Below are 13,501 nucleotides of genomic sequence, written 5' to 3'. Positions count from 1 at the left end.
TGTATGGTATTGTGCTGTATGGTGCAGTATGGTGCTGTATAGTGCTGTATGGTGTTGTATGGTATGGTGCTGTATGGTGCTGTATGGTATTGTGCTGTACGGTGCTGTACGGTGCTGTATGGTATGGTGCTGTATGGTGCTGTATGGTATTGTGCTGTATGGTGCTGTATGGTGCTGTATGGTATGGTGCTGTATGGTATGGTGCTGTATGGTGCTGTATGGTATGGTGCTGTATGGTGCTGTATGGTGCTGTATGGTATAGTGCTGTATGGTGCTGTATGGTGCTGTATGGTATGGTGCTGTATGGTATGGTGCTGTATGGTGCTGTATGGTATAGTGCTGTATGGTGCTGTATGGTATGGTGCTGTATGGTGCTGTATGGTATGGTGCTGTATGGTGCTGTATGGTGCTGTATGGTGCTGTATGGTATAGTGCTGTATGGTATAGTGCTGTATGGTGCTGTATGGTATTGTGCTGTATGGTGCTGTATGGTATAGTGCTGTATGGTGCTGTATGGTATGGTGCTGTATGGTATGGTGCTGTATGGTATGGTGCTGTATGGTGCTGTATGGTATAGTGCTGTATGGTGCTGTATGGTGCTGTATGGTATGGTGCTGTATGGTATTGTGCTGTATGGTGCTGTATGGTATAGTGCTGTATGGTGCTGTATGGTGCTGTATGGTATGGTGCTGTATGGTGCTGTATGGTAGAGGTGCTGTATGGTATAGTGCTGTATGGTGCTGTATGGTATAGTGCTGTATGGTGCTGTATGGTATGGTGCTGTATGGTGCTGTATGGTGCTGTATGGTGCTGTATGGTGCTGTATGGTATGGTGCATTGAGGTACAGCCCCTAGAGGAGACGATGTAACTCAAATGGAGATTCCTGTCTGTTGGCCATTCCTCTGCTAGAGGACGGGGAGGCAATGGCTCTTTGTTGTAAAAATGCAGCACTGCATTCTAAGCAGAGTGGGCAGAAAAAGCCCTGATCTTACAAAGACAAGCTCTGGGGGCTGAGATCTGTGTGTGTGTGTGAGTGTGTGTGTGTGTGTGTGTGTGTGTGTGTGTGTGTGTGTGTGTGTGTGTGTGTGTGTGTGTGTGTGTGTGTGAGTGTGAGTGTGAGTGTGAGTGTGAGTGTGAGTGTGTGTGTGTGTGTGTGTGTGTGTGTGTGTGTGTGGTTTCATATTTATGTGTGTTGGTTTGTTTGTTTGTTTGTTTGTATGTGTGTGTGTATCCGTTTGCCCACCTTTTTGTGCAATGCATACATTATGTTTGACTTACAAATGTCTGTGAAATGTCAAGCAAATTCTATCGTTTGAAGTCTGTCTCTGTGTGTGTGTGTGTGTGTGTTTGTGTGTGTATGTGTGTGTGTGTGTGAGTGTGTGTGTGTGTGTGTGTGTGTGTGTGTGTGTGTGTGTGCCTGTGTGTGTGAGTGCGTGTGTCTTGTTTGTGTGTGAGTGTGTGTGTGTGTCATGTGTGTGTGTGTGTGTGTGTGTGCGTGCGTGTGCACGCGTGAATGTGTGTTACGGCAGAATTAACTCACATCTGTGACTACGTGGAGGTCCACTTGGGTCAGAGTGACTCTGTGCGGGCGTCCATGTCCCCTCCAATTTGTTGTGACTGCGCAGGCTTGGCCACAGCGCTACAGTGGCACCAACTACGCATGCACTGAAAAAACAAAATCGATTTCCAATGCATGTTTGGTAAGTGTACCCCAAACATATGTCAAACTGTCTTGAAAGTAAATTAAGAAAAACTAGTTGTCCGTGGTGTAACTATGTGTCTGCCGTCTGTGTGCTCATCTGCAAGGGAGGACATCAGAGCCCTAAGCCAGTGGGAGTATCACACATGCTTGCCTGGCCTCACCCACATAAGCAGAGGAGTTAAGCCGTATCTGTTCTCAAAAAATCATATTATGGTCTCAAAGAAAGCACTTTCATGCTATTAATTTGCCTGTAGGCGAGGGGTTGGTACAAATTTGTACAGTGAATCAGATTGCTGTCTTAGAAAGCTTCCAAACAGAGGAGCATTTTCCATCACAGGATCACTGGGACGGATTCTTGCTTTAAGGCAACACTTTGAACAACATCTAGAACACCCTGTGGACACACAAAAAACATTTTTCGCCAAGGTTATTACTGTACTATTTCTACTCTTAATATAAAAAAGGAGAAAAGATTTCCAGACCAATGAAAAATGTCAAGCTAATTCTCAGAAAGAAAAGTAAATCCTATCCTTTCATTCATCTTTCTATATTTCTGCTATATTTCAGTGCAGATAAGATTCAATTATGGGTTTCTCTGTCAGGAAGAAAGGTTGATCGGCCTTTCAATGTAGAACAGTTGCATCATTATTTAAGGGCCCTAACACACTAGGTTTGGGTTTGGCAACAAGCAAAGTACCAAACAACAAGCAAATTCCGCAACGGACTTTGATTGTTGCTCATTGCTTTGCTCGTTACTGGGGTCCTCAGAGTCAATAAGAGAAAGGGGAGTTTGAACTCAGCCTCTCCCTCTTTAAATGTGCCTATTGTAGGGGTGGCCAGGCCTGCCACTCTCTGAAAACCCAATTTGTTTCATCTTCTTCTGAAGATTTCCTTCTAAAGTGACGATTCAGGGTGAGAAAATGAAATTGCTGCAGGAGTGTTTGTTCACAGGGCCCACGAAGCTCATGAAGCACTCTTGTGCATATGTGTCACCCAGTGGTTGATGCAGCCAGAGTGATTCACAGACGTGTGAATACAAAACTAAATTGCCTGTGTGCAGCACCAATAAAAAAAAGCCCAATCCAATATCCTGACTGCAGTAGTGAAGAACACAAACACTATGAGAAGTTATGAGGCTCATTTGCAGAGCAGCTCTATCAGTCCATGTCAGCAGATGCAGCAACACCGCTGATATATGCTCATAAAATCATCATTCTCATCAAACTAAAATGCTTAGTGAGTCAACTTCTGCAGGTGGAATCAGAACAGAGGCAATCAAGGCAATACAGACTGTAAGAAAATATGACACAAGGTGTCTTCTTTCACAGAATGCCCAATCAGAATCAGAATCAGAATCAGAAAGGTTTTTACTGCCAAGTAGGTTTTCACCTACCAGGAATTTTTTGTGGGACGTTGGTGCAAACAATAAACATACACAATAAACTATACAAATATTAGTTATTATACACATATTAAGTTATAAATTATAGGAAAAACTGAATCTAGAATATATTTAGAGGTTTTTACTGCCAAGTAGGTTTTCACCTACCAGGAATTTTTTGTGGGACGTTGGTGCAAACAATAAACATACACAATAAACTATACAAATATTAGTTATTATACACATATTAAGTTATAAATTATAGGAAAAACTAAATCTAGAATATATTTAAAAATGTACAGAATATATTAAATGGAAAATGCAGGACTAGTGTGCAATTAAGAGTTCAGGATTAGTCCGTGTTGGGGGGCTGGGGTCCAGGGCCTTGTTAATGAGGCCAGCCGCAGTAGGGAAGAAGCTGCTCTGGTGGCGTGAGACTGTATGTAACATGACTTGACAATTCAGCAAATTCAGTCACTTTAGGCCGCAACAATTACAACAAACCCTCGCAAGATCCTGGAGGGACTGACTTTGGCAGCGTCTTTTTTTATTCAGTCCAAAGTTTGTTTATGTTTTTTTTAATGTTACTGTTGTGTTTTGGTTGGGTAAGTTAAAGTGAGCGAAGACGTATCTGCCTTGATGGCCAGCCTAATCTAATGGTGCTCTGACAGTGAGAGATCATGTTGATGTTTAAACCCTTAATCTGTGTGGGACTGTGTCAGTCTTCAGGGTTACAGCAGGCCACCTGGCACTACGTGACCATGTGTAAGTGTGTCCTGCCTGATAGTGGGATGCACACACACTGGGCTTGGCTCGTGCTGGCTGCAGGGGGAGATGGCGTGGCCCCCTGATCGAGTTTCAGCCTTACTCAGCAGCCCGGCCCAGAGAGAAGCTGGCAGTGGAGCTCAAGCACCTGATCAGTTCAAGGTGTTCTGTCACAACGCTGATTATATATAGTGTAGAGCTTGTGTTCAGTGTTTGTGGCTGTGCTGTCAGATTATTCTCTGTGCTCTTGTTGATGTGTTGGTAGCAGTTGGTAGGCAGTACATTAGGCTTGCATTTACAAAAGGTTTGCATGTGCAAAACCATCTAAACACTTGCTGTCAGCTGTTAATGAGAAAAATGTCCAGCTAATCTTTTAGCAGAATATACTGAGGAAAGCATCTTTCAGATGAGCAAAACAACCTTAGACTATTTTAAAGTTCTCTTGGGACATTGCATTTTTGCTGGTGATACCACCCTTGATAGTCATGCCCGCAAGGGTGGCAAGCTTTTTTTTGCTATGGAGTGTGTGCATACGATGCATCTTGAACAGCTATCCCATGAGGAGAGTACTATTGCCCTACTAGGTAAACTATACTGTATGTCATCAGCGAAGAGAAAGGCAACACTTCTTGTTAAAACAACCAAGTCAGGCATGTCTGCATGTGGTGCCTGAATCTTTGAGATTCTGTTAACCAAAATAAGATTGCGAAGAGCTGTTGCTTGCTTGAAAAGTGTATAAACTGAAAGCCATGCTTTTCTGTTTTCTATTGTGCAGATCAGAAGAAGAAGGCCTACACCCGCCACTCTGGTGGCCTCCAGTGACCAATCCTCGCCAGGTAGGACCATCTTCTCCTCATGCGGTATCCTTTCTCATGCTTTGTCTCATATCCTTGCCTGTGCGTTCTCATTTCTTGTTATATCTGGTCGCACATGTTTTATAAAAATCGAAAAGCGGTAGAGGACTACCAAACAGCCAAGTGCTATGAAGTGCTTCCTGGCTCGAGTGTCCTCCTCTAAAAACGAGTGCCATTCCATTCAAACTAAAACTTGGTGTGTGCTGAATGCAGATGTTTGCTTACTTTCATCAGTATCGCTATTTTGTGTGCAAAGTTGCTTTGAGTGTGCACGCTCGAAACTCCTTGTTACCAATAACAAAACAAAAAATCTCTCATCACAGCAGGATTCTTTGACATGCTCTTTTGTGACTCATTCACTGCAACTCCCAGAACGCCTGGTCCTTTTAGAAGCATCACAGGAACTGAGACCTTTGCTGTGTTGTCATTGGATGATCCAGCCCTCTGTGTGTGTATTCCCCTTAGATCCTTTCTCCTGATCAGCATGTGCATCAGCATCCCATATTCTCCTTTATGGCATGCCTACTTCCAAACATCCAGAACCTTCTCTGCTCTACCCACCCCTTTGTGCATAGGGGAGCAACTGACTTGTTTTCACAATAACCAGAAACACACCAGGGGAGCGTCTTAGTCATCCTGATTAGTATTCTATTGGTATTTATAGCTTTGTTGTTTTGTTATGCATTTTATTACGCTCTTTGTTGAATTGTATGGAACAGAGGCCTAATCATATCTTAATTACACACACACCAGCTACCCTGCTGCGTCCCCTTGTGTTTTCAGCACCAAAGCAGAATAACGGAAATCTGTTGTCAGTGAAGTGAATATGTGAATGCTCATAACCCAACCTCATACACAGATTACTTTTAAAATGCTATACATGATCCATGCCTTTCTGGAGCCAAGTCTGAATGTGTGTGTGTGTGTGTGTGTGTGTGTGTGTGTGTGTGTGTGTGTGTGTGTGTGTGTGTGTGTGTGTGTGTGTGTTGTGAGTGCGTGAGTGTGTGCGTGCGTGCGTGCGTGCGTGCGTGCGTGCGTGCGTGCGTGCGTGCGTGCGTGCGTGCGTGAAAGACTACATAGAAAGGAAGCTTTAAAGAGAGAGAAGGGAAATGTGTGTATGTGTGTGTGTGTGTCTGTGTGTGTGTGTGTCTGTGTGTTTTTGCATTTGTGTGTGTGTGTGTGTGTGTGTGTGTGTGTGTGTTTTTGCATTTGTTTTTGTGTGTGTGTGTGTGTGTGTGTGTGTGTGTGTGTGTGAGAGTGTTTTTTGTGTTTGTGTTTGTGTTTGTGTGTGTGCAAGCGCGGTACATGCATGTGTGTGTGTGTGTGTGTGTGTGTGAGAGAGAGAGAGAGAAACTCTCAGTGGAGGGAGGGATGCATGGAAAGATGGTGCAGTGACGTGCTCTAGTAGACAGTCAGTTACATTATTTAACACGCGCAGCTTACTCAGCTCCCATCCTGCCCCAGATATACTGTACAGTATCACAGAGTTCCTCTCTCTCCCTCTCTATCTCTCTCTCTCATACACACACACACACACACACACACACATGCACACACACATGTTTGCGTGAAATTGAACCACACTTGCCAGACACTGACTGTCTCATCCTCATCATGGGCTTCTCACATATACTCACACTCATATACACACACACACACACACACACAGCCAGCAGAGGAGCCTTTGAAGTCACCCACAGAAGTTAGACAGCTGTCTGTCTGAGCACATGTACACTACACACTGAACCTTTTGGATTGAATTGGATATTAATAGGTTATTTTTAACTTGTGTTTTTTTCAGGACAGAAATAATAGTGTAGACTGTTTTTCAATGTGACACATGCTACATCTAATGTGTATAGGCAAGGCTCATTTTGGTAGTGCAACGCAAAAGTAGTAAAAATGTAAAATACAGAATCGTCTCAAGTGTGAGATGAGATGAGATATATTGAGATTGCCAAGATCCTATTATTATCTGAACAAAAATGATTAGAATGAGACATGATAATCCTCGTAACTCATTTAATGTGAAATTATGTACAGTTCATGTCATACATATTGAAGGATCAGTCATAATAAGTGGAGATATAAGATAGGAATTGTATTTGTCTGATGTGGTCAATTTGAATTAATTACATTAGCATAGTGCCCTCCTCTTGAAGTCAAGAGGATCAAATGAATGTGCGCGTGTGTGTGTGTGTATGTGTGTTTGTCTGTGTATGAGTATGTGCAAGGACACATATGTGGGTCCATGTGCGTGCATTTATATATCTGTGTGTGTACGTGTGCTTGTATGTGCATATGCATATGAATATGCACGTGTGTGTGTGTGTGTGTGTGTGTGTGTATGGACTTTAGTGTTTCCTACTTGGGGGCTGTACAGCCTCCCTCTGCCTCACATGCTGTGTGTTGCTGCCTGTGTCAGCCTGTCCTTCATGCTCAAAGTGAAATGACAGTCAGCACAGATGTCTCAATACCTAAGCCTTTCCACCGGGAAGACAGGATGGTCAGCACAATCCACACATCTTCTATATCACCATCACCAGCATAGTTGTAGTGGTGGACATGCAGGTGGCTATGACTAGTGTGTGTGTGTGTGTGTGTGTGTGTGTGTGTGTGTGTGTGTGTGTGTGTGTGTGCCATACATGGCCAGACCCTGCTTCCGTCTGTACTACTGACTGTACCACTGGTTTCCTGTGAACAATGTGGTTTCCTGTGGTCGATGATATAGATATCATACGTCACTGTAGCAGCAATTCCTATTATACTACCACTGGTGGCTGAGTTGGATTTTGGTTCTGACTCGTGTATAAAAGATGAGGAGTAGAGGTGAGTCCAGTTGGTCCCTTTGACCGTTTATTGCAAATGGTGGATACAAGTTGGTCAAAAAACTGTTGCCTTCCACAGCCACGCCCAGATGCTGTGGCTCCTGGCTTTTAAGGCCTTTCCTTAAGGCCTTGGGCTCTAGGTGGAGCAAATACCTACGGCCAAACACACACACACTTGCACATACTAATAAAGAGATAAAACATAAGAATCAACATAAAGGTAAATTTGGCTCCTACAGTCACCTTGCCACATGTTGAGGAGGGCTCCTGTGCAAACACACACATCTATATGGAACATACTTTGTGGTGGTGGTGGTGGGGGGGCTTGGTTGCCAGGCAACAGAATGGCAGTGCCCTGGTAAGAGAAAGAAGTTGAAAGGCCCTGAGATGACAAAGAGTTCAGGGGCCTGACAATCGATCCCGAGTTCATGGTCTCGCGGTACTCTCATCAATTAATTATTTCGTCAGTCGCTGCACCCTCCACATTGTATATGTATGTTTCCCTATCCTACATTGATTAGAGTTGATTTGCCGTTGCAATTCCTGGTTTACATCCATTAGCATTCTGGTGTGTTGGGTGGGTTGCCATTATGGCAGGCCCTGTGGCTCTGCTCTTTCTGACAGAGGCAGATGACTGGGGGCCATTAAACAGTCTGGGTGGCTGCAAGGTCACCTTAGCCCCCACAGCCAGCAGCACCCTACGGCTGCCTGACAGCTCAGGACTCTGGGGAGCGCAGGGGACTCTCTAAGGACTGCTCTTGTGAAATTGGGCGGGGTGGGGGGGGTTGTGTGTGCTTACAGAGTGTGCTTTAGATGGTGTGTGCATCTGTGTGGTGTGTCTGTGTTACATACTGGCACATGGAATTGGTGCTGGAATTTCTTGTCCTTTCAAAATCAATTCATTTCTACAAACCATGAACTTGACATTTATTTGTGTGTATTTTTTATTTATGTTTTTTTTTTTTTTTACAGAGATTGACGAAGACCGTCTTCCCAACCAGCTATACAAGGTAAAATCATATAATCCTAATCCTGTTAACCCCAAATGCTCATTACACCTGCACAGCTCAAAGGCTGAATGCCACAGATGCTGAATGTACCTAACCCAACCTAATAGCTTTATAGCGATATCATAACCAATACCACACACTCTTGCGTCTCCTCTCTGATTGGGTTGATTTCCATCATGTCTATCGTGAGAGTGAATGAAAATGATTCTTAGTGATAATTGCAGCCTACCCCAACGTGCCTCAGCTGTAGGAAGCTGATTGGATGGCAATGCCTGATTGATGATAATTGAAAGCTCTGATTACTGTTATTGTTGTTGGAGGTAGGGTGCCCAAACACCGCAGGTGACAACAGCAACACGCAGGCACTGACTAGAGCTCTGTGCAACAGTAAGCATTGGTAAAGAAAAAGTTGTATGCAATATGTAAGCATTGGTAAAGAAAAAGGCGCATGCAATATGTAAGCATTGGTAAAGAAAAAGTTGTATGCAATATGAAAGCATTGCTTCAGTATTTCCTAATCTCTAAGTGCTGAAATGTTGTAGAAATGCTGGTTGTATGTTTTCACAGCAAGCCTTGTTGAATTCCCCCAGGCAGAGGAGGAAGGGAGCGCGAGGAAATCCCACCATGAAAGGTGAGGCACTGCAGTCACGTTCACTGTCTAGCAGTGCTGCTCTGTGTTTACTGATGCATCCTGTAGCTTTGCACGTCTCAAGAACGTCCAACTGATATATTAATGAGAGTTGACTGGTGACAGAAGAGGCACACTGTGTTGGATTGCCCGTATTGTACACCAGCCTCCTGGTGTTCTAGATTTTGGAAGTGCAACAGGAAACAAACAGCAGAGAACAAGCAAGTCATCCATTATCTGTCACTGTGATGACACAGCAGGGGACTTATGCCCTAGGCCTCATGTCAATTTATACTCCATTAGTAAATAACTAGTTTACTGTGTTTGGCCAAGCTGCGGTTTCCATAATACTGCCATCTAGGGAGTGGTCGCTTCGTAGTGCTGTGCTTGTGCCAGCGTTCATATGTGTCTGTTTTCTTAGAAAAATCACCATGGTGTGAATTGATCTTAATTCATTGATACAACTGTGTAAAAGAATAAAAAAAGTAATACAAATGAGATGCAAATCAAATGGATTGAAATGTGAGGTGCCCTGATTGCACATGATTAGTGGAACTGAGTAAATTGCCACGACACTTAAAAACACATGGGGCCCTATCTTGCACCCAGCGCAATTGACATTGTCACCGACGCATGTATCATTCCTATCTTGCACCCGGCGCACAGCGCGATTTTCCCTCCAGAGGCGCGCTTCGAAATTAACCTGCGTCGACATGGGCGGGGGCGGAACAGAGAAGGCGTTTCTCTGGCGCAAGTGGTATTTTGCAGTTTCAAAAAAAAAACGCCGTGCGCCGTGCGCCATTGACCAAAAAAAAGCTGGTCTAATGTGAGGCGCAATGTCTAAAGTCTGTAACGCGTATTCAGAACGCTATTTTAAGGGCGCATGTGCTTGCCCGCACAGTATAGGACCTGTAGGCTACACTTTACTTCTGTCGTCTTCACGAGAGATTAACACCAATTGTTTGGCAAGCCATATATAATTACAAGGAAAATAAAGTATTTACCACATGAGGAAATCATTGTGATATCCGTATCCAAGACATTTAAAAACTAGGCATACATCTAGCATACACAATTGACCCAAATGATTCAGGTTAATTGAAGCTGCGTGACATTTGATTTATTGTATGGCTTTGTTGCATTTATTTAATGCCAGTATTATTATAAATCTTGTAAACTCATCTCTGTGTATGTGGACTTTATTTATGTACCTTGGGTTTGGTCAGCTGGTGCACTGGCTTGGGTGCCGATTTCCATGCCCCCAAATCCCTGCACGCTCTCAGGCGTGAGGGTAGACGTGGCGATGTCCTCTGCTGCCGTCAGATCCTGGGTCGAGGCAGATCCACCTCCCGTGAAGGCACGAGAACGTGTGTTACCTTCCAGCTTGGATGTCCCACGTCTCCGGACGTCATTATAGCGTTTTCGGCAACGTTTTCGGGTGCCCCGTTGCAGAAACAATCACGGCAATATCTTGACATGCTTGCTTGACTTTGCTTACTTTGGGAGGGTTTCTCGCATCCCCATATATATCTAACTCCCGGCTTTTTACAAAGCCATACAATAAATCAAATGTCACGCAGCTTCAATTAACCTGAATCATTTGGGTCAATGTGTAGGCTACATGTATGCTTATTTTTAAAATATCTTGGATATGGATATCACAATGATTTCCTCAAGTGGTAAATACTTTATTTTCCTTGTAATTATATATGGCTTGCCAAAAAATTGGTGTAAATCTCACGTCGGTCTCCTCGGCTGTGAACTTCTCCGGTCTTCCACCAGGTAATTCCGCCATCAAAATAACAAGCCGCTATGGACTATGCGCTTCTCGCTCTTAAAGGGAATGTGAAATGACGCTCCGATTGGTTTATTGCATATTACGCCCAAACCACACCTATGGCTGAGTAACCTCCTTTGGACCAACCCTTTTGACACTTGCGCTGGACGCAAGTGTGTTTTTTCCGCCGTTAAAATAGCAACTGCGCCATAGAGCCGCCCACACAGCTACTTGCGCTTGGCGCCGTCCTACTTGCGTTTCTGATCGGCAAGATAGGGCCCATGCTGTCTTCCCCCCTCAACAGCAGCAGCACCCCCCACTAGACTGTTCATCTGGTGCAGTACACATCTGAGATAGCATTGTCAAATCTGCCAGGGCGGTACAAGACAGTATTCTATGAAATATGTCTTAGAGTGACATGAGATATATTTAGGTCAGTGCATTGATATATGTTGCCATACACACACTATCTGTTGTACATCACAAATGCTCAGAAACAAGCAATACCCTGTCCAAGACCTGTTTACCTTCTGCTTGAAAACACTTAAACTTCACTTCATATTCATATTATTTCATATTTTATTCCCCACCTTTGTCTTATTTGTTCACGGAAACAAAATGTCAGCAAATAGGTTATAAAAAACACTGTACCTATTTGAAACAGTTGAGTTGACACAGTACTGATACCGATGTTGAAACCTCCTTTGTGTCTGCCTGTGCATTACTGTGTTTCATAGTTGATGTAGCCCTTTCACAGTGAATGCTGACCCACACAATGAATATTGACCTACACAATGAAAACTGGCCGACACAGTGAAATCTAACCTTCATTGAGTAATAAAGTAAAAGTATGTGCATCTAATTCATAACAAGTGAGCCAAAAGTGACAAGTATTGTTTCTCATATAATCTACGTTTATATCATCCTATTGCTTCAGTGTACTGTAGTGTGTTACCGTAGCGTGTTTGCATGGAGATGTCTGTGCTGAGTGGCTGTGTGTATCTGTTTCGCAGAGCTTCAGTTCATGGTAGAGCACCACCTGTATCGGCAGCAGCAGGGGGCCGACGAGTGCTCCTCAGAGAGCTGCCTGTCGGACCGGCCCAGCCCTGACGCCATGCCTGCTGGAGAGGAGCTCCCCGATGATGAGGAGGAGGGCTGGAGCACCGGGGGCCAGGCCGCTAGCACGGCCTTCGAGAAGCTGCGCTGCCAAATGGAGGGTGAGGAGATGGAGGAGGGGAAGGAGGAAGAAGGAGAGCAGGAGGAAGAGGAGAGGGTGTATTGTATGGTATACTGAGAGAAAATGTGCATCATGGATTAGGGTTGTCCCTCTAATATATTGGTGATGTATTAGTACCCACTCTGTTTCTTTGAAAGGACAGCCTCCTTATCCTTGCTCCCCATAGAGTTGGATGAATAGAAGGGAGGAGGGTGGGATGAGAGAATGCTCTGAAAGAAACACAGCATTAAGGCAGAGGGGTGGATAGAGAAAGACGATAAAGAAAACACAGCTAATGGAGCAATGCCTTGGCAGCCTCTCAGATAACAGTGTGCCAGCTGATTTCATTTGGCCCTGGTAACAAATAGAGAGCTGTGGGAGAATTGGTCCCTGTTGTATCAGGATAAAAAAGACAGTGGGTAAAACCAACTTATTATGTGCCTTCACTCAGTGTCCTTTGATTGTCTTTTGACTATAAACCATCTCTGTCAACACAAAATACTTGAGCATAATTATGCGCAATGGCAGATACAGAATTCAATCTGCGGAAATTGTGTTAGCCAATTCCATCAGGCATCAGTATTATCAGAGAAATACATTTCCGGAATATGAAATACAGGACGATGTATATTTAATCACACTGTCAACTGTGGTAGTCTAAGATGAAAAGGAATGAAACAAAATAACAAGGGCAGCTTTTTACAGGTTTACAATGAATCTATTTCCCAAGTTTATTGAAGTTATTACCCTATAAATTCAGTTTGAGATAGAAAGGCATCATTTGTTGCAGAAAATAACCCAAAATGACCTTATGTTCTTTCTGCCAATTGTTTTTTGTTGTTTCTTGCAGAGTTTTCACGGGAGAGTCTTTTAGAGGCTTCTGGGGGCATGGAGCTTCCCCTGTCAAAGGAGGAAATGGCTCCTTCCGCCTCCACGGCGACGGCGACAGCGACGTCAACACAAAACACACAACCAGGTAAATTCTCCCATCACTTTTGGAACTAAGCTTCAAAAAAATGTCAAAGCTCTGATAATGTGTTGACCTAGATGTGTTCACACATTTGAATGTAATCCTTCAGAAAAAAAGAGTTGAACTCTGTCAGAATTAAAAAGTGTCCCAGTTTCTGCTTTCCCTGAGGGATGAGAGAAAAAAAAAGCATCAACCTGGATTTTCCTTGTTTTCCAACTATCATTCCTACTCTTGTTTTATTTTGCTTTTAATATTATTATCATTTTTTTTGTAATGCGCATGTTTATGTCTCTGCTTTCTTCAGCAGCAGAAGGCACTGCATCAGTAGCGGAGAAGACACAGAAAACCAGTGTGATAAAGGACAAGTAG

At 43.7% G+C, this 13,501-nt stretch overlaps 1 protein-coding gene across 1 annotated transcript in view; it reads left to right on the top strand.

The window, feature by feature from the left end:
• Window positions 1–13,501, top strand: part of LOC308373100 (protein phosphatase 1 regulatory subunit 1A-like) — a gene marked incomplete at both ends in the record, with an annotated part of 19,125 nt that extends 5,624 nt beyond the window's left edge. Inside the window, 6 exons of the mRNA XM_080848512.1 lie at window positions 4,625–4,685; window positions 8,504–8,541; window positions 9,109–9,172; window positions 11,960–12,163; window positions 13,013–13,138; window positions 13,437–13,501. Of these exons, the coding sequence (XP_080704638.1) occupies window positions 4,625–4,685; window positions 8,504–8,541; window positions 9,109–9,172; window positions 11,960–12,163; window positions 13,013–13,138; window positions 13,437–13,501 (558 nt within the window). The remainder of the gene's footprint in view (window positions 1–4,624; window positions 4,686–8,503; window positions 8,542–9,108; window positions 9,173–11,959; window positions 12,164–13,012; window positions 13,139–13,436) is intronic.

Source organism: Sprattus sprattus (genome assembly GCF_963457725.1).
Source record: "Sprattus sprattus genome assembly, chromosome: 12".
NCBI classification, from domain to species: Eukaryota; Metazoa; Chordata; class Actinopteri; order Clupeiformes; family Clupeidae; genus Sprattus; species Sprattus sprattus.
The sequence above is the reverse complement of the archived record's forward strand: the minus strand, read 5'-3'. Positions and strand labels throughout refer to the sequence as shown.